The sequence below is a fragment of the Pipistrellus hanaki genome (genome assembly GCF_964339955.1).
Source record: "Pipistrellus hanaki genome assembly, chromosome: 7".
NCBI lineage: Eukaryota > Metazoa > Chordata > Mammalia > Chiroptera > Vespertilionidae > Pipistrellus > Pipistrellus hanaki.
In genome coordinates this window covers 28,618,628-28,639,329 of record NC_140509.1, presented here as the reverse complement: position 1 = coordinate 28,639,329, position 20,702 = coordinate 28,618,628, and the positions used below count along the sequence as shown (strand labels likewise).

The 20,702-nt window shown below is 39.8% G+C and overlaps 1 protein-coding gene across 7 annotated transcripts in view; it reads right to left on the bottom strand.

Annotated features, from left to right (window-relative positions):
• The window catches only part of ADGRB3 (adhesion G protein-coupled receptor B3), a 687,259-nt gene that overhangs the window by 352,332 nt on the left and 314,225 nt on the right, over positions 1–20,702 (bottom strand). For all 7 annotated transcript variants that reach the window (XM_084890389.1, XM_084890391.1, XM_084890392.1 and 4 more), the window contains 2 exons: positions 8,109–8,177; positions 3,553–3,661 (listed from right to left, as the gene is read on the bottom strand). In XM_084890389.1, the coding sequence (XP_084746515.1) occupies positions 3,553–3,661; positions 8,109–8,177 (178 nt within the window). The remainder of the gene's footprint in view (positions 1–3,552; positions 3,662–8,108; positions 8,178–20,702) is intronic.

Sequence of the window (20,702 nt, the reverse complement as noted above, 5' to 3'; positions counted from 1 at the left end):
TAAAGCGTTGATTTTTGGTCAGGGCACATACCTTGGTTCTGAGTTCCATCCCAGTCATGACCTGTACTGGAAAAACCAATTGATGTTTCTCTCTCACATCAATGTCCCCTGCCCCCACCTCTAAAGTCAATAAAAACATATGCTGGGTGAGGATTTAAAAATAAGTAAATAAATAAATGATTGTCCTTTGTCTTAGATATACTGTCCTCAAGTCGGAGGCATGAGGAGTAGTTTGTTCCCACAGTGTGGACTCCATACTCTACTGCATTCTTTCAGTCTTTCATGGTCCTTATTGTTTCTGCATTTCATCTATTTTATTTGCCACATATGTGCCTCCAATAGCACTGTGTCTGCTTCTGACTCCTTCTTTCTAAACCAGGATCCAGAAAACAAAAATGCTGAAAATATTTGAAGTTGGGGAATCAGCAAGGTTCTGACTCTCTTATTGAATTTATGGTCTTTATGACATTTATTTTTGGCTGTCCAACTTTGTCTCTTTTTCAGGGACCTATTATCTATATTCCAGAAAAGTGAGGTGGCTATGCATATGGACTTTATGGGAAAAAAATGTGTGTTAGATTAAGACGACTAACACACTGTGAAGAAAAGGGCCACTAGGAATTATGAACATTCTCAATTACCTAATCTCTGTTTATCACACATGCTGTGTACATTGTGTGCATGCAAGTGTGTGTATTTTCAGTATAATGAGCTTGATGTCAGATAATTAATATTTGAACTTTGGATATAAGATAAATGAGTACCAACTCACGTTTTACAATTTCTACTGTAAAATATTCTCTAGTTCTGTCCTTATCCAAATACTTTGGAAATGTCAGATAAACAGTATAATCACAAAGTCATATATTAGTACCAAATTGAATAACATAAAGAATATTAATAGCAATTATTATTCATACTACCCAATTTGATACTAGTGAATTGTGATGCTTAACTTGACTGGTCTAAGAGAACTGGTAACCACTGAGCAATACTGGCAGGGTTGCTTAGCATACTTATTAAAGTTTAGTGATGGTAGCCTTGGCCAGTGTAGTTCAATAGGTTGGGTGATTCAATTGGTTCACCAAAAGGTAGCTTATTTCACTGTCAGGGCACATGCCTGAGCTGTGGGTTCTATACCCTATAGGGGGTATTCAGGAGATAGCTCATCAATGTTCCCTTTCAGCTGGGACGGGTTTGGCTCAATGGATGGAGCGTCGGCTTGGGGACTGAAGGGTCCCGGGTTCGATTCCGGTCAAGGGCATGTACCTTGGTTGCGGGCAGATCCCCGGTGGGGGGTGTGCAAGAGGCAGCTGGTCGATGTATCTCTCTCATTGACGTTTCTAACTCTATATCCCTCTCAATGCCTCTCTGTGTAAAATCAATAAAAAATATATTTTAATAAAAAAATGTTCCCTTTCATATCAATGTTTCTTGCTCTCTCTTTCCCTCTCCCTTCCTTTCTCTCTAAAAATCAACATTTTTTTAAAAAGTTTGTGATGATAAAGAAAGTAGGCAAACCTAGAGAACCTAATCAAAATGCAAAATAATAATAATAATAATACACATATTTTTCAAAAATGTAATTTTGGGAAGTTCAGAGAAAGGTAAAGAGGAAATGATGTTTGAAATTTATGGAATTTTATATAAATCATACTGGTACTACAGAGAATTTGATGTGATGTTATTCAAGCAGATTTAAATGTTTTCTAGACTCTAGGATTGGCTTTGTCTTTTAGAGTTTTCTCTAAATACATTTTGGACAAATGCTATGCATTACTCTGATAATACTTTTAATTAACAATTCCTTTCAGAATTAGATATTAACACTTACAAAAAGGAAAATCAAACCAATAGCTATTTGCTTCTCAGTTTTCCTGATATATTACTTTGAGAGTTATCCAATCTGGCAGATCTGTCTTCGTGTCCTTTCTCCAGAAAAGAAGTCAGAAATAAGGCCCTTAGGGGAATGGTCCCAGCTTGAATGACCAGCATCCCTAGAAACTTCCAGGTTCTTCCTAGGTGCCCCCCAAATCATAGCTCAACATGCTATCCTTTACCTGTAGATTACCTTTCTTCTCTTTGCCTAGCTACTTTTGGAAGAGACATATACTTTGAATTTGCTCGGGTTTCTGAACTCATCAACAAAGATACTATTCTTCCTTTTTCTTCTCATTGGCCCTAGCAAGGGATAGCTCATTCCATTCCTGAATCAACACAAGCTGCTAAACACCCTGTCTAGGGAAGATCTGGGCCTTCAAACTGATTCTGAAGGTGAATTATGATATATATTTGACTGGTAAAATCTTATGCTGCATGAAGATGCTATATGAGGAAGAAGATGTCTTCAGAAGACATTGCATAGCTTTCCTCAACTGAAGAATACTACTGGTAGTTAGCTATCACCCATTGCAATTTGAAGTCAAGTCACCTTTGTAAAAGATATCTTAGGATCAAACTAGTCTTTAAGGGACTAAAGGACCTTCATAAGAAAAAAAATATAAAGGAAACAACCATAAGTCTTAATCAGAAAAAAAAAAATGTATGCTCTAATACCAATGGAATACCCCCACTAAGTTAGGTTTCTTCTTGAACCAGAAACTAACGCTTAAACATCCAGTGAATAAGAATGTGAAGTGAGATGTTTATTAAAACACATTACTCTCTGTACTAGAGCATGTGGATAAAAGAAAATCTTCCTGAATTACAGTATCACGAGAGGAAGCTTTAAGAAATGAGAAAACTATACACCGCTATGAATTCAATGCATTTAAGATCTGACCATATTTTCTACTCTTACCATTTTTTTAACTACAAAGAGAAAAGTGCCATTTGGTTAATTATTGTTGGCTCAATTAAACTGTGGCAGCCTCCAAGTGTGTGTAGGTTTTGCTATGTAACTTCTCTATAAGGGACAATATTAAGGCAACTAAAGAGAGAAATGTGTTTTCAATGTACGTGCTCCACATTACAGAACCCACTACAGAGGAATCTGAGAGATCCAGTGTGTCTCGGGAGCCACTCAGGAAAAAAAGTAACTGCAGTAATAGCACCGTCATCATGACCCTTAGAGGTATTCCGAAGCCTTCTACAGCCCATGCAGATCCAGCACTTCCTCGGGACAACTATCAGGAGAAGAACTTGGCATCCTCATATCGAGAGTTATAAAGACTCACTTTCTTAAGAAACACATTCGAGTGTATATTACATATTTTCAACATTAGACTGAAGAGCAATGAGCATTTGGCAATAGAAAAAGAAGCATGTATTCTCCTTTAAATATGCATGTGCAGATAAACACCAGTAGGTCTATATGCATTCCTATAAATGAATGCAGATGCATGTAAGTGTGTGTGTGTGTGTGTGTGTGTGTGTGTGTGTGTGTGTGTTGAGCTCATTGAAAAATCAGACACCAGGAATCCACAATACATTACTCTGAGATACTTAAAGATAGAAACATGGATAATTACACTTAGAAATGGAAGGCGCAGATACTTGCAATTTTTTTATTATTAATTTCAGTAAGATTTTGGAAAAAATCCTATTTCTTACCTACATTTCCAGTCATTAAGTATGAATTCTGAAAGTCCATCATCCCCATTCCAACAATGTGTATAAAGTCTTCAATCACCTGCATCAACTCTATTGAGCCCGGGTAAATCTACAAAAATAAGAAAAGATTAGAATGAAATAAAAAGACTATGTAATGGGATAGGTAACTGGAATTAAAAACCAATATCAACTACATAATGAGGTCACAAACAAGTTCTGATTTATTTGAAGACATTTCTGCAACTGGCAACAATTGTATTTTTTAACTAATAGCTGAGAACAACAGCAGGTGCCACACAGCAAGAACTTTGGAAGTGATATGATGCAGTGATTAATCCTTTATAAACGTATAGAAACTCAAAATATCCAACAGATGGTCTGCTTAGAAATAAAGTGTCTTTACTTCTGATGGGCTCCTTCCCTCACTTAAAGCCAACATAGAACAAACACTGAAATTTGGGGCTTTTTACATTTTATCTATTAGCATCTATTTGATGGACACTAGAAGGAAAACAATTATTTTTGCCCCATGAAGATATTTACAAACTATTAAGTCTACCACATAATGTCTAAATATCTTGGAAGTGATATTTATTTCAATAATTATAACACCCACTCTATTAATAACTTTAGGGATAATTTTAGGGCCATATTAACAGCTCTAGAGTAGGTGCTTCACATGTACTTATACAGAACAAACCTCAAATGATGCCACCTCGCACACTACACACAGATGAGTGTTTTCTTAAAGACAACCTGATTTTGCCAATAGCTCACAGTGTGTGGAACACGAAAGCCATTTAAAAGGTGACATGAATTTAGCAAGTATAGCCCATCATGCTTTTTGGGTCAGCCTGCATTATATAACCGTATTAGAACAAAGGAGTCTTTGGAAGTTAAATTCATTTCATTTAGAACCACTGCAGCTTCTAGCCATGAGAAAAATGAAGTGGATGAAAGAGTTTCGGTGGCTTTGTATTTGCATAGGCGATTGCAGTGGCGGAAGCCATGCTGATCAGCAGGAAAGCACACAGGAAGAGCCGGAAGAGGACTAAATTAGAGAGAAGACTTGGTCCCTGAGGGTAGCAGGCACAGTACATGTATGTTACAGGAATCTGAGGCTGTGCTGGTCTAAACATCAGACACTGAGGATATCCATATATTTACTTACATATGCTTGGAGATATCAATAACGGATATTATATTTACAAATGTTTGGCATAGATAGCTGTTGTTTTTTTAAAATTCAGAAATATTTAGGGAGAAATTCTATTTCTTCCTTACATTTCCAATCGTGAAATATGAATTCTGAAATGTCATAATCTCCATCCTAAAAATGTGCACAAATGTCCATTTGCTCCAATCATCCAGCTACTACTGCATTTTTCTTTCTGTTTTTGTGTAAGTGTATGTGTATATGAGAATGTGTAGAGTAAGGACAAATACAAATTAAAATTAAGAGGCTTTGCCCAGCTGGTGTGGCTCAGTAGTTGAGCATCAACCTAAGAACCAGGAGGTCACAGTTCAATTCTCTGTCAGGGCATTTGCCTGGGTTGCTGGCTTGATCCCCTGTGCAGGGTGTGCAGGAGGCAGCTTATCAACGATTTTCTCTCATCACTGATGTTTCCATCTCTCTCTCCCTCTCCCTTCCTCTCTGAAGTCAATAAAAATATATAAAAACAAAAAACTAAGAGGCTTAATTTTCTCCTTTGAAAATAAAAGACACCCTTTCCCAAACCCTCTCCCCACTTCTTCCCTTTTCTTAGAGCATCTGCTTTAGAAAATGAGTCATTATTGAGTTCTTTCTCTGTCTCTTTGAAATATTGGTTAATCTTTTAAAAAGTGAAATGGCCTCTTACCCAGGCGAGTCTTTCTTTGCAAGGTAAAAAGGGAGAGAGTGCCCCCACTTCTCAGTTTCTGTGGGAGGGTCGGACCGAACTTCAGCAAGCACTTTGCTCTAAGGTGCAAAACTACCTTCAATCATTAAAATGTAAGTCTTTTCTTTTTCTTTTCTTTTCTTTTCTTTTCTTTTCTTTTTTTTTTTTACTTTGGTGAAAGTCAATTAATTAACACATGGTCACCTCAATTACCAAGTGAATTTAGATGAACTATGTGTGAAAAATGGTGCTACCAAGTCCTCTTACTTGAGGACAGAGTTACTGTTTATCCTGAGGACACGTGTATAATCTGTTGTATCCGCTGAGCTATAGAGGGGTGAGATGTCATTTTGTCTTTGCATTTTCTTAGTGGTTTGCCCGTGACCCATCACATTCTGGTGCAATTTAGTGCTTATTCAAAAAAACAAAAAACAAAAAAAAGAAAACTGTTTTCTCTTCTACCTTTGTGAAGAGGTTTGTTAGGTTGACAGAATATTTTGTTTTTAACACTATTTCCCTAGCAGTAGTCAAATATAGAGCAGCGGTTGGTAACCTTTTTGTGTAAAGGACCAGATGGGGAACATTTTCGGTTTTGTGGGTCAGGGGGTCTCTGTTGGAACAAATTAACTATCCTTGCCTCACAGAAACAGCCCTCGGTAAATGAAAGAGTGTGGTTATATACCCAAAGTTTGCAAAATACGTGTGAGGCTGGCTTTGGGTCCCTGGTTGAAGTTTGTCCACTCCTGCTGCAGATAGGGGAGTCTTCAGTATAACGAAAACACAGAACGCACTATCACACTTGGAATTAAAATGGCTTGTCTGGACTGAAATGGACTTGTCTGTTCACATCACAGTGATGGTGTATAAAACAGTATAATACAAAGTGTAGTCGTTTTATTTTTTTCTACTTTAGTATACTACATTTTGAGTAGAATGCTGAAACTAAATATAGTTTCATCCTTCCTAACGATGGCTGAGGTGCAGCAAACAAGGTCTGAAATGATTCTATTTTTTTTATTGTTGTTGTTCAGAAGTGTAATATTTTCCAAATGCCTATATAACTAGCTTTCCAAATGCCTATATAGCCAGGTGTTATATTTTACTTTGCTGAGGCAATTATGCTAAAATAAGGTAAGGGGCCCACTAGGGATGAGGGACTATCTTTGGTGGATTTTAAACCGGGCTTATTTCTGAGGGAGGAGTTCATCCTTTGTTGCCACAAGCTTGGAGACTCATCTGCCATGTGGCTGCATTTATGAAAATACCTCTTAGTAAAAGCTACAAAAAACAGTTGTTTTTAATTTCAAATGGTTATTTTTAAAAAGCATTAAGGATCATCACCACTGAAAAATAAGTAAAATATATGACTATAGTTAACTTAAAAAATCACAGGTAAACAGATGGATGGATTATGGATTGAGAATTTTCCATTGCTGAGAAGTTCTGCCACCATTCATTATTCACTCACGTGGGCACCTCACAATAAATACCAGTATCTGATAAACTGCAGTCTTGTTTTAAATGGGGTGTTATACATTTCTTCTAAATATATCCATAATTAATAGTCCCCAGGATTATAGAAAGAGGTGCTTAGCTTCTGAGGCAGTTTTCTAAGAAAAGACCTTTTACTTACAGTGAGTGGATGAGGCTTTTCTCTTGAAAAAAAAATGCCAAGGACAAATATATAATTCAAATGAGTAGAAAAGGACTCAGGGTCTTAAACCAAGGAGTGCCTTTTTCTTTCTTGCTTGCTACAGCCAGAAGCACAAAATTGGTACCTGATAATGAGGTAGACGCACACTGGATTATTTTTAGAGCTCCTATCATAATAGGAATAAAGGGCATGCTCTACTCCTCAGGACCCAGATGTGATTTAAAAGGAAGAAGGGGTAGATGGCTCATCTGAACCTCAAAAAATATTCTTATTTTCAAGAATACATTGTTCCCTTGGAATTTTTAATAAGGATCAAGTAGAAAACAAAGTTTAGCATTCCGTTAAATTAAATTTTTACAGGATTGTAAACACATTCTCCTTTTCTTAACCTCTAACCTATGTTCTCTGCAATAGAGAAAAAAATGTTATTGGCCATATGTCAGATAGTATTGCACCAGTGGCAGTGTAAAGCATTTTAAAACAATAACTAAACCAATAAGGCCACTTACTACACTGAATAATGCACAGCAGAAAGGTGGGGGGAGGCAGAATTTTCCACTTAAACATTTAAAATGAGAACTCATGTTTACAACTTTTGGCTTTGGATCAAAGTGCAAGTCTGCATGTATGATCCAGATTATATATAGTGTGGTAGTAAATGCAAATGATTCTATTCCTTCATACCCCACTGTTCTATTTGCAATATGTGCTTTTACATTTGCCATTTTTACCAGTCTGAAGACAGGAAAGAAACCAACTGACAAAGCATAGAGTTATTATGTATTAAGTTATAAATTACTTAAATCTGCTCAGTTTTCCCATGTTAAGAAAGATCATTCATTCCATTGATTGTTATGATAAGAGAGAAACTTGTTTCTGTAAAATTATAGTATAATATAATCCACAATGAGTTCTAAAAAGTCCCCTTTTATGTTCTTGGAATGGCAAGCCATTATTTTCTTCACATATTTTTAAACTCTATTTAACCAACTTCACTTTACATTGTGAAATAACTCCAACCTTACCTGTTGCGCATCTTCCCATTTTTCTTTGTTTTCTTCATCTAGAAGGTTGCTAACTATTTGAAAGAAGTTCTGAAAATTAAATTAGATAAAGGTTTAATGTTACAGGAGAGAATGTACTTTTCAACAATATCCATTGGATCTGATTTTATGATGAGGGTATAAACCCTTTGCAATATTGTTGTATGGCCCTAACATATTCTAGAAGATCTCTGAAGATCCTTTCTCAGCGCCATAATTCTAGAATTTCTACATAACTTCACAGGTACACCTCAGAAGACATCAGACAAGGTAAAGCAGTGTCACAATAATTTGTCTATTACAGACTATATACAAAAGGAAGAAATGAGTTTTCTTCCTTTTGTAGTGAAAGTCCTATGTTCTGTTATTACAAGTTAACCGGTTATGAACCATGCTTGCTACTTGAATTGCAGTTTCTTTTTTTTTTTTTATATATTTTATTGATTTTTCACAGAGCGGAAGAGAGAGGGATAGAGAGTTAGAAACATCGATGAGAGAGAATCATCGATCAGCTGCCTCTTGCATACCCCCTACTGGGGATGTGCCCGCAACCAAGGTACATGCCCTTGACCGGAATCGAACCTGGGACCTTTCAATCCGCAGGCCGACGCTCTATCCATTGAGACAAACCGGTCCCGGCTTGAATTGCAGTTTCAATGAGCATTATAGCAAAGGCTCCCCCATGAGCAAAGCTGAGGCAAGTGACCAGCTTCTTCAGCTGTATCCTGACTCTGTCCTTCCTGGTTAGTCTTCCTTAACTTTTACAACTACCTATTTCAAAAGTCACATGTAATTTTCCAAGTCCCTGACATTTAGCACATGGTCCACTCTCAATACACTTGAGCCATTTTCTAATTGCTTTCTTTGGTCCTCTGCCTCCCTCCAGGAAGCTATGTGGAGGAATGAATAGACACAGTAACATGTTCTACTAAAATTCCAAATTCTTGCCATCACCTTCATCATCCCTAAGTAACTGTTGAAGGACCTCCTGGCTTGACCTTAGGCTAGCAGTACACAAAACCAGTTTTTTATTTTCTCTTTATGTGCAAACAGGCACACTTTGACATTCATTTTTCATTTCCAGGGTTCACATTGCTAGAGAATGGGGCTCAATTCGGTTCCATTGCATTATACTATGTCACTCAGAGGGATGCTTACTGAAGAGACTTCCCTGAGCTCTCACACACAGTGTCTTCAAGACACAGGAGCCAGGAGAGGAAAACCAGGTGCCTGTGGAGGATAAGCAGTGACTTGGGGTCACAGGGCATGTAGGAATTGTAAAATGAATCCATGACATTTGCCTTAAACTACAGAGACAGTAGCCCTCGGTTGTGTTCTTGGAGGCTTTACTAACTGGTCTGTGCATACTAGTAATTCAACAGGAGCAAGGCCTCATTCAAGTACATTAATTCAGAAAAGGACTCTCTTGAGGGGGGAAATAATCATCATCATCATTTTTTTTTTTTTGGTCTCTTCAGTCTTCCTCCCTATCTAGCTTTTCAAAGTAGGCCTTTATTCTAATTCCAAATAAATTCACCTGGGTGTTTTTACAAGAAAAACAAAGCTGCTTCGTTTCTCTTCTCATGTAGTTTGACACTGTTGGTATCTATATTTAATTGCCCTATTTATACTATTTATTTTAAAAGTTTCTGGCAATCAGATGGTTGAAAGATGTTTTGAGTCATACTCTCTATAAAAGTCACAGAATATTTTGTACAACTCTTGGAAACAATTGCAAGTCTGTTTTAGACTTGTTTTCAATTCCTTTTACCTTTTTGTACTACCAGCCATTTTTTTCCTCGCTTAAAGTTTCCTGGATGGAGCTATAATGTTTTAAGGGCTTAGTTCATTGAGCTATTACTCTACCTATGGGCAGGAAGAATTAACCTTCAGTGTTTGCCAATTGCCTAAGGCTGGTTAACTCAGCAGGAGACCCGTTGCTAATGAGGCAGAAGTTGCAGATTTCATCCTTGTCCATGCCAGTCAGCTGTGCTGAAGTCCAGGACCCCGATCTGCATCCTAACCCCTGCCAGCTTTTATACAGAAATGCATGCTGCTGCTAACAAGAGACACCACGAGAATGGGGAGCAATTTGTGGAAATGCATCTCCATTTCTGGGAAAACACAAAGCATGGTTTGCTCACAGTGGGTCAGGGACTACACTGTATATGAAGGCTAGTCAATTCCTGATCAAAATGATAAATTCAGAGTTCGGTTATTTTTAAATCAGCAAAGGGCATACATCAAAAACACAAATTATTAAATTACGTTCAACTAACCAGAGAGTATGAGAAATGTGTTTGTATCACTTCCTAAGGCCAATAAATCAGACTTTACTAAATCAGTGTGAGAAAGTAGTAAAGAATTAACTTCTCCTTTTACCTCCCTGTCTGCTAATTTGGGAACCATCAGTTGTGGGGCTACGCAGAGGCACAGTGAGCTAAGCCCAAACATCTTAAAGAGGGGGTTGAGGGGCATTTATGGGAGACAGTATTTCTTGCTCATTGGTGTATCCTCAGCCTTGTCCATAGCAGGTGTTTAATGAGATCCTGACTTAAAAGAAATGCAGCCATGCACCACATAACATCTTGGACAACAATGGACTGTATATGATGGTGGTTCCATCCTATCTAATAAAAGAGTAATATGCAAATTGACCATCATTCCAACACACAAGATGGCTGCCCCCGTGTGGTTAAAGATGGCTGCCGCCAATGTGGATACAAGATGACCACCACAAGATGGCTAACAGGGGAGAGCAGTTGTGGGCAATCAGGCCAGCAGGGGATGGCAGTTGGGAGGGACCAGGCCTGCAAGAGATGGCAGTTATGGGTGACTGGGCTGGCAGAGGAGGGCAGTTGGGAGGAACCAGGCCTGCAGAGGAGGAGAGATGGGAGGAATCAAGCCTGCAAGAAAGGGCAGTTGGGGTGATCAGGCCTGCAGGAGAGTACAGTTAGGGGTGACTGGGCCTGCAGAGGAGGGCAGTTGGGGACGACCAGGCCTGCAAGGGAGGACAGTTAGGGGTGGCCAGGCCAGCAGAAGAGGTCAGTTAGAAGTAGCCAGGTCATCAGGGGAGGGCAGTTGGAGGGGAGCAGTATTGCAGGGGAGGACAGGTATGGGTGACCAGGCCAGAAAGGGAGGGCAGTTAGGGGCAATTGGACTGGCAGGGGAGCAGTTTGGTGTCAATCAGGCTGGCAGGGGAGTGGTTAGGGGGTGATCAGGCTGCTAGGCAGAAGTGGTTAGGGGCAATCAGCCCGGCAGGCTGGTGAGCGTTTGGGAGCCAGCAGTCCTGGGCTGTGAGAGCAATGCCTTAGATAGGAAAGGGTACAGGTTGGGCTGAGGGGCACCCCGCTGCCCTCTGTGCAAGAATTTCGTACACTGGACCTCTAATAAATTATAATGGAGCTGAAAATGCCTATTACCTAGTAACATATAACCAGAGCACAACACATTACTCACATGTTTGTGCTGATGCTGGTGCAAACAAACCGACTGTGCTGCCAGTGGTATAAAACTATAGCACATACAATTATAAACAATAGATAACTCTTGATGATGATAATAAATGACTATGGTAGTAGTTTATGTAATTACTATACTTTTCATTGTTGTTTTAGAATATACTCTTTCTACTTAAATAAAAAAATAAGTTTGTGGTGCCATGTTAAGCTAGCAGCAGTCTTGTACATCTCATGTCTCTTGATTGCATAATTTTCTCTTTGGTTAATTTAATCTCACGTTGTTTTGTTCATGCTACAGTGAAATAACCTAATAAGCATGCATGTGACAGTTAAATTGCGTAATAAGGCATTTTTTCAGGACACATCCCATCTTTAAGTGGCACTTGACTGTAATGAAGTCACAAGGTCAGGACACCTCAGAGTACTGACTCAGTACACCTCAGAGTACTGACTCAAGCATCATTCCTTTGAGCTGACCCTGCTCCTAATCTGTCTCATGGACATTGGGAAAAATAAATTCACTTTGACGTTTGCTCAAAGGTCAGGCTGATAGATAAACAGAGTAGAACCAGACATCGTATTGTGAACAGGGGACTCGTAGCACTTCAGGCCACTTGACGGATGTTTTGAGGAAAGAATTAAGTGGCTTCCATGGCAACAGGTCCACTACTCGCTAGAGTGTTTAAGAGCTCCACCACTTGTGGTAATATCTCTCTTTTGGTAACTCATGGAGAAGGTCACTTATGCCAGCCCTTGAGTGGCATGTGACAGGAGATCTTTGTTTTGATCAGGCCTGATCTCTATGGCCTAGACTTATTTGGAAAATGGAGTGTCCTTAGCAGAGACTAAGTTTGGAACTTTAAACAGGCAGACATGGTTTGAAGTTACCCCAACATTTATAAACTGGGTAGTTGTGGGCTAATGTTGCCTACCTGTGTCTTACTTCTCTAACCTGTAAGAGATGATAATAGCTGTTGTGAAGCTTGGAGCTAATTCTTAACACAGTATCTGACACATACTAAGTACTCGATATATGGCTGCATTATGATTTTATGCCCTCTGTGCTATCTTCTTTATGACTGGCTGCATGATTTGTCTTTATAGCCACATTATGGCAAATATGCATCTATACATTGCTATAGACTTTCAAAACCAGCGGCACTCTCTCCGATCCTTTTTTATAGCCTAATCCTCTTTGGGCAATACATAGAGCACAAAGCTGATTCACCACTAACTTCAGCGTCTATAATTTGTTCAGCAAAAAACAACAACAAAAAAAACAACTGTCCTTCCTAAGAATATATTCTGCTGAGAGGAGTGCTCAGTGTTGCTGTCATATAATACATACTATGTGAGAGGCAGTGTACCCAACAATTATTGGGCACAAAAGGCATGACTGCTTTCTCTTTGCAGAAAGAATTATGAAAATCGGTGCAACAAATGGTTGTTATAAAGAGAAGCAAACAAGTTTCTGTCACATTCAAAATGCAATTCCTACAACTCTGGTTCTATTTTGGTTCCTTAGTTTATGTTGTTCATTATGTTCCACGAATGAGTGAGATTATGTGATATTTATCTTTCTCTGCCTGACTTATTTAGCTTAGCAGAAGCATTGAACAGACTGCCCAACCTATAAGGGAAGGCGGGGGTGAGGAGATAAGAGATCAACCAAAGGACTTCTGTGCATGCATATGAGCAAAACGAATGGACACAGGACAGCGGGGCTGGGGGGGAGGGGGCACTTGCTAGGTGGTGGGGACAGCCAGGGAGAGGTCAATGGGGGGGGGAAAGGAGACTTATGTAATACTTTAAACAATAAAGAATGTACATTTAAAAACAAACAAAACAATGAAGTGCAATTCCTAGGTCGGACGACGTGAGACTGAAAGGACACTCTCTTTTATGGCAGGTGGTAAATAATTCTTCATGAAACATTTGACTGCTTCCACTTGACACATTTTTCATGGGCTATATATAATTTTATATAGATATACTGAATCATGTCATGGTGTTGAGCTTTTCCTGAATTCCATGGAGAAACAGTTGTAGAGGCTAATGATTTAAGATACCTGAGTCCCCCAGGTGTGCTCTCCTCCCCTTAACCCACCAGCAAAATACTTGGGCACTGAGAGACAAAGACAAGCCCTAAGCAGTAGATTTAATAATGTGGAACTGACAGTCTTAAGGAGTAATGATAGTCCTGACTAGAAATATAGGGGAAGCATAAGAAAGGCTTACAGCTGGGCAAGGAGGCAGGGGCAAGCCATTAGGCTAAGGACTCAGAGCACAGATAGGTCACTGATTCCTCTCCAGAGCAGGTGACAGCTTCAAGGGCATGTATGATCTAGCCCTTCCTATCCCTCCATGTCTAATTCACTATCCTGCCCCCTATCTTGCCCCTGCTATTTCTACTCCAGATTCATCAGACTTCTTCATTTCCCCAAGTTCCTTTGTGCCCAGCTTCTGGACCTCTACAACACTGTCCCCTCCCTTCCATTGCTCTACCTCTAATTCTTTACTCAGATAACCCTTTCCTGTTTTTCGTGTCTAGATTTATATACAATTTCCTTAAAAAAAAAAAAAAAGGCCTTACCAGATCATCCTCTCCCCAAGTATATGAAGTATATGAGGTCTGCATATTTTCTTCCTAATCTTATACAATGATGATTTTTATTTTTCATTTCCCAATATCTTTGTCATTCAGGCTTAGCATCCAATCCACAGGAAAAGTCAACAGCCAATATGTAGAAGTAATCAACCATGAGACTATGATGTGAAGAAAAAGGTTCTATCTACCACAAGGGGCCCTTGTTATCTGCTCTGATAGTGGGCTTTCCCAAACACAGGGTGAACTGGCATGACAGTCTGACTCCACTCCACTCACCATTATGCACAAGTGCCTCAGCAAAACTACCACAGATGAAGAATTGCTCCTTCACTCTGAGGTAAAAGAGAGGAGAGTAATGCAGGCAGGCAGCCAGCCAGCCGTATAGCACCCACTTACAGGATGACAGGGGACAAACATGCAGACTCAGAGTGTTCTTTTAAAGTATATCACAGTTTTAAATTATGATGCACTTGTATCCATTTAGGGCTTTTTCCTCTACCAGGCTATAATCTAGTTGGGCTTATTTGTATTTTGTTCACTCTTGTGCCCCTAGTGTACAGCATAAAGCATAGGACAATATACACACTCAAATATTTCAATTCGATTCCATTCCTACTGTATATAGGATCATTGGCTAGGCAATGAAGGAATGAAAAATCAGTAACTAGTCTTCATCTAATTTGTACCTCCTCTCAACACCCTCCCCTGCCCCATCTTCAGTGCCACCACCGTTCTTATGAAGCCTAGGAAAGGAACTACCACACTTATTTTTTTAATTATGCCCTTTAATTGATTTTTTAGAGAGAGAGAAGAAGGGAGAGAGAGAGAGAGAGAAACATCAATGACAAGAGAAAATCATTGACCTGCTGCCTACTGGGGATCGCCTGCAACCTGGGCATGTGCCCTGACTGGGAATCGAACCAGTGACCTCTTGGTCCCTATACTATGGTTTAGATCTTTTATCTAGAATACCTGCCCAAGCAGCATATCATCTAACCATGGGTAATTAGAAACTATCAAGGATTCAGGAAGACAGGAGATTATAGACCAGGGCACCCCTAGCAGGATTCAGGGAACAACATATATCAAGAATATGATTCAGAGACAAGAAACTGAGCCACTGGAAAAGCAGGGGATACCTGGGGGACAAAGCATTGGGGGTATGAAGGTTGGGGAGATCAGGAGTGGGATCCACAGCAGGCTGGATGACCTGAACGGGCTAAGAGCTCTGCCAGCAGCCCTGACTGGCCCAGTTTGACCCCTGCAGTCTGGCAGATCTAGAGGAATGTGAGAGCAAATTATCAAAGCAAATATTCCACACACTCCTTAGTTTAGGGGCAAAAAAACCCCAAAAAACAAACACACAAACAAAAAACAACAACAAAAAAAAACCAAACAGTCTTTAAAAATATTTCTTTTTCTTTTTATCTTAGTCACAAATCTGATAGAAACCAGAAACTTTGACTCATTTTAAAAACAGCATGAGGACATTGATTGATCCAGGAATCTTTCACACTAATCTCATTGATCTGTGAGATTTCCAAATAGCTTGGATGGACAATTTTTACACAACACTACCAGTCTCTCCACGCCAAATTGAGGATCAAGGGCTTTAGCAAGGGGTAGCAGAGTGGGTTTTCTTTGAGGAGTGGGCTTTGAGGAGTGGATTTGCATGGGAGGCTGCAGGGAAAGAAGCAACAGCCAATGTTCTGTGCTATGGGGTATGAACTTGGTCTTGTTCTGGGGCTCTCATTTAAAAACAAGAGGACAGAAAGTTAGTGAAACTAACACAATTAAATATGCTAAATGATTTCCCCCTCAGATGTAGCTGGCAATGAGGAAGTGACCCATCACCCAAGTTTGGGCAGGCCTGGCTGACACATCAGAGTCAGCACCTGTGAGAATCATGTGTGAATTACAAGTTTACCCCTGGCAACACTACAGGCAGAAGCCATAGCAGGTGCTTTCCCTGGGGAAGAGGCCTGGCACATGCCTCTTTGCTAAAGGGCAATTCTCACAGGCCTTCAGGATTCCCTATTCTAAGCTGAATAGTGTCTGCCCCCAAGTTCGTTCACTTGAAGCCCTAACCCCCAGGACCTCAGAATGTGAGAGTATGTGGAGACAGGCTTCGGGAGAGGTAATTAAGTTAAAATGATTCAATCCAATAGGTGTTCTTATAAGATGACATCAGGACACACAGAGAACACAGCCAGATGGGGACACAGGGGAAGGCAGCCATGGGCAAAGCTAAGATGAAACCACCTTGCACTTCCAGCCTCTAGAATTATAAGAAAGTAAATTTCTGTTGTCTAGGCCACATAGTCTGTCTGTCTTATTTGTTATGGCAGCTCTAGCAAACTAATACATGCCCCAGTGATTTTTATTTTTTATTTTTACCTGAGGATATGTTTTTATTCATTTTAGAGAGAAGAAAAGAAGGGAACAAAAGAGAGAGAAAGGAGGGAGGGAGGGAGGGAGAGAGAGAGAGAGAGAGAGAGAGAGAGAGAGACTGGTGGCTTTCAATATACACCCTACTGGGAATTGATTGAACCTTAAACCTTTTCATGTACTAGACGACTCTCCAACCAACTGAGCCACTGAGCCAGGGCTCTCCCAATATTGTTAGTAATAAATGGAATCACAATAGAAAACTAAACTTCCTGTAGAAACATTGTGTTAACCCCAATCTCAATATTTTATTGACTCCGAAGGAAACAATGGAGGATTCTGAAAGGACAAAACCACCTTTCAGATGTTTTACTGTGTTTTTAAAAAAGAAAACCACAACCATTTATTCATATTATATGGCACTTTTAGTTGACAGGCTGCGCTATCCTATATAATCCTATATAATAAGAGGCTAATATGCAAATTGACCAGTGGAATGACCAGTCACTATGACATGCACTGACCACCAGGGGGAAGATTCTCAACTCAGGAGCTGCCCCCTGGTGGTCAGTGCACTCCCACAGGGGGAGCACCACTCAGCCAGAATCCAGGCTCATAGTTGGTGAGCACAGTGGCCATGGTGGGAGGCCTCTCCTGCCTCAGCCAGCAGCACTAAGGATGTCCGATTTCCTACCTAAGTTGTAAATCCTCAGTGAGACATCCCCCTGAGGGCTCCTGGATTGTGAGAGGGCACAGGCCAGGGCTGAGGTACACCCCCCACCCCCCAGTACACAAATTTCATGTACCAGGCCTCTAAATATATATATATGTGTGTGTGTGTGTGTGTGTGTGTGTGTGTGTGTATACGTGTATATGTATATGTATATGTATTTGTATATATGTATGTATTCTTAAAGCATCTTTGTCTCCCTTGTTTTGCCCACCTGATTGCCACACATACTTTGTACTCTCCTATAGAGACTGTGAGCTCCTAGCAGCCAGCAGCCATCTGCTGAAGCCTGTTCATGGTAGGCTGTACTCATGTTGATTTGTGAAACAAGATTTGTTACTTAATATCTCACCCATTTAAGGACGGTATTTGGCATCAGGTTTCTCATTTTCACCTTTAGAGTAAGGGCAAGGTTTAAATACTGACAAGAAAGAGTTGCTATTTGTACAAGGCTCTCTCTACCACAGAGAAACAACAGGGAATCCTCTCAGGCTGTTAAGCACCAAAAACAGCAGTCATTTACGACTTGGAGCAATTGTCAGCTGGGTGTTATGGTCCTGTTCAAGGCCTGGTTCCCACTGTGCCAGGAATCCCAGGTATTGATTTAAGCTATTCTCTTCTCCAGATACTCTCCAGCTCTCAAATGGCCCTGCAGTGTCAACCTCAAGGACTGAGGATTCTTGACTCCAAAGGAAACAATGACTCCCATTTTCCTTGACATTGTTCCTGCCCTTCTCCTCTGCAGCGAGAGGAAAGGGGAAAAAATCAGCACCATTCTTTCTTAGTCAATGCCATGACGGGCATCTGACCTTCCTCTCCTGCCAGAAAAGAGAACAGACCCACCCCTGGATGGGCAGAGGCACCTGTGGCCCAGGGATGCTTCGGGCTTTTGCTCCATCCAGGTACTGCACACCTTCCGGGAAAATAAGAGCTACATTTTTTGATCTCTTACTACTTGCAACATGCTATGTAAGTTTTACACGGATTATTTGTCCTCACATTGGCACCATAAAGTACCTTTATCCCATATAATGGAAGGGAAAGTTGAGTCACGGAGAAGTCCAGTAACTTATCTAGCATCATCGACCTAACAAGTGCTGAAGTCACGACCTGAAGCTCAGAATCCTGCCTAGAGGGCAAGCACGCTTAACCTATACCCTCCACTGCCTTCCCTGCTTCCCCAACTACGTCAAGATGGCAATACAGTTCCAGCCTAAAGACTGCTGGTTCTATAAAGGGAAGTAGACAATGTGCAAATCAAGATGAGTTCAGTTTGTGCCTTATTAAGCCTGAGATCCTAGCCAATCAGAAATGCCCAGTACCTTTGGAAATAGGAAACTGAAGTTTAAGTTAGGTACATGAGATATTAAAGAAGGTGATAAACTCGAGTTCAAGCGAAGACTATAGGAATATTTATAATATAATATAATATAATATAATATAATATAATATAATAATATATATATTATATTTTATAAAAAATTTTTGAAAACTATAAAAATTTTAAAAAGTTCTCTGGGATTTCAGAAAAGAGAAAGATCATTTTCACATGGCGTTAGGGGCTTGCTGGTCTGGCATTCAGTAAAACTTGCTAGAGTTGGGCAAGGATTTTGACCTGTGGAGATGGAAGAAAAAAGAAATCTAGAAAAGGAAGGCATACCAGGTGCCTGAAAAGACAGCAGAGATAACGACAAAGGAAACACAGCTCCTGCTGTGAAGGAATGACTAGGACACGATTTGTGCAGAATATGGATGTAAACGGAGGGCTAATGAGAGAGTAGGATGGAAATGGAAGAACCTATTTCTGATGATGCCAAAATGGCAACAAAACAGTCAGCCAAATGGCTCTATTTAGTCAAACCAGCTAATGTGCATGACTAATCCTTTGGTTAAACTAATTACACATTGAGTCAATGTACTATAGGGAGCAGTTCAATCAAAATATATTCTCCCCCAAACCTGCTAATCTCAGTGGCTTGAATTTTACCACCTAAAATCTTAAAGGCCTACACTCTTGAGAGTCGGAAGAGGCCCTAGAGATTACTTATAGCACCATTCTGTCTGACGTTTCACCCATGATCACATGTCTGAGGAGTTTTGAAATTACAACATTTGTATTATGTCAAGGACTTCAAATGTCATTTTTTAATGTAAATGCTAATGAATAGAAGTATTCCAGAACTACAGGGAAAAGCTGTACTTGACTGAGTTTATTTAATTTGAAAATTATGAAACTGTTTCATTTTTTTTTTTTTTTTTTTGGTAAGGAAAAAGGTACCTTTGAAATGCTCAAATGGTGGTAATCTCCCTACCCTACCTCCCAAAGTACTTTTACAAATAAAAATGTATTACAGGCCCTGGCTGGTGTGGCTCAGTTTGTTGGGCATGTCCTTTGCACTAAAAGGCTGTCGGCTCTATTCTCTGTCAGGGCACATGCCCGGGTTGCAGGGTTGATCCCCATTAGGGGGCCATATATGCGGGGCGGGGGAAGGATTCTAGGACACTGGTGATATGATATAGAATGCAGCTCCAATAATTCTCAGAGCTATTACTTATAGCAGAATATGCCTATATTTATTTAATATATGTGCCTTTTTTTTTTTTTTTTTTTTTTTTTTTTTACCAATCAGGGTATCAGTATAATTCAGGAATGACTCCATACTTCCAAAAAGCTTTTATTTTTTTTCTTCCTCTCCATAGCTGATTAAAACAAAAACAAACAAAGCAAAACAAAAACAAACAAAGCAAAACAAAACCCTCTGCATTCTCCAAGTGACATGCAAATAAAACTCCCAAATGAAGAGTAGGCTGAAGGAAAACTACCTGATCTGGGGATTTTGCCAAACCTTTACTTTAATGAACTTTAGGCAGAGAGATAGAGGGGACATTAAGCTAGAAATGCAGAAATAGACTCAGCATTCTTGGCAGGAACACATTGTAGCCTACAGCACAAAAAGAGTTAATCTGAAATGCAAACTAGAGTTATATTAAATGTGCTTTGGTTGCCAGTCAACAAGCATTCTTTTTAATGGCCAAGGCAATCCTGAAATTGGGTACGTGTTTAAACTTTATTATGGAAGTAAATGAGGCTGCTCTAGAAATCTCTCATTACAGGAAAAATATGCTGTGAGGATTTAGTGAATGCCGGGCTTTCTTATCCAAAACAATTCTCTACCTGCCTGACATTTTCAGGCAATGGTTCCACAAGATAAATACGGCCTTCCCCCTTCTAGTAGCAACAGCTCAAACAAAACTTAAAGTCTGTCTTCTTTGCATGTTATAGTTAATGTGCTTTCATTATGCTTAATGTACTTTTAATAGTCTCCTATGGCGAGATGGTGATATTAAATGTGGGAAGGAAATATCCATGATACAACCTTGAATTTGCT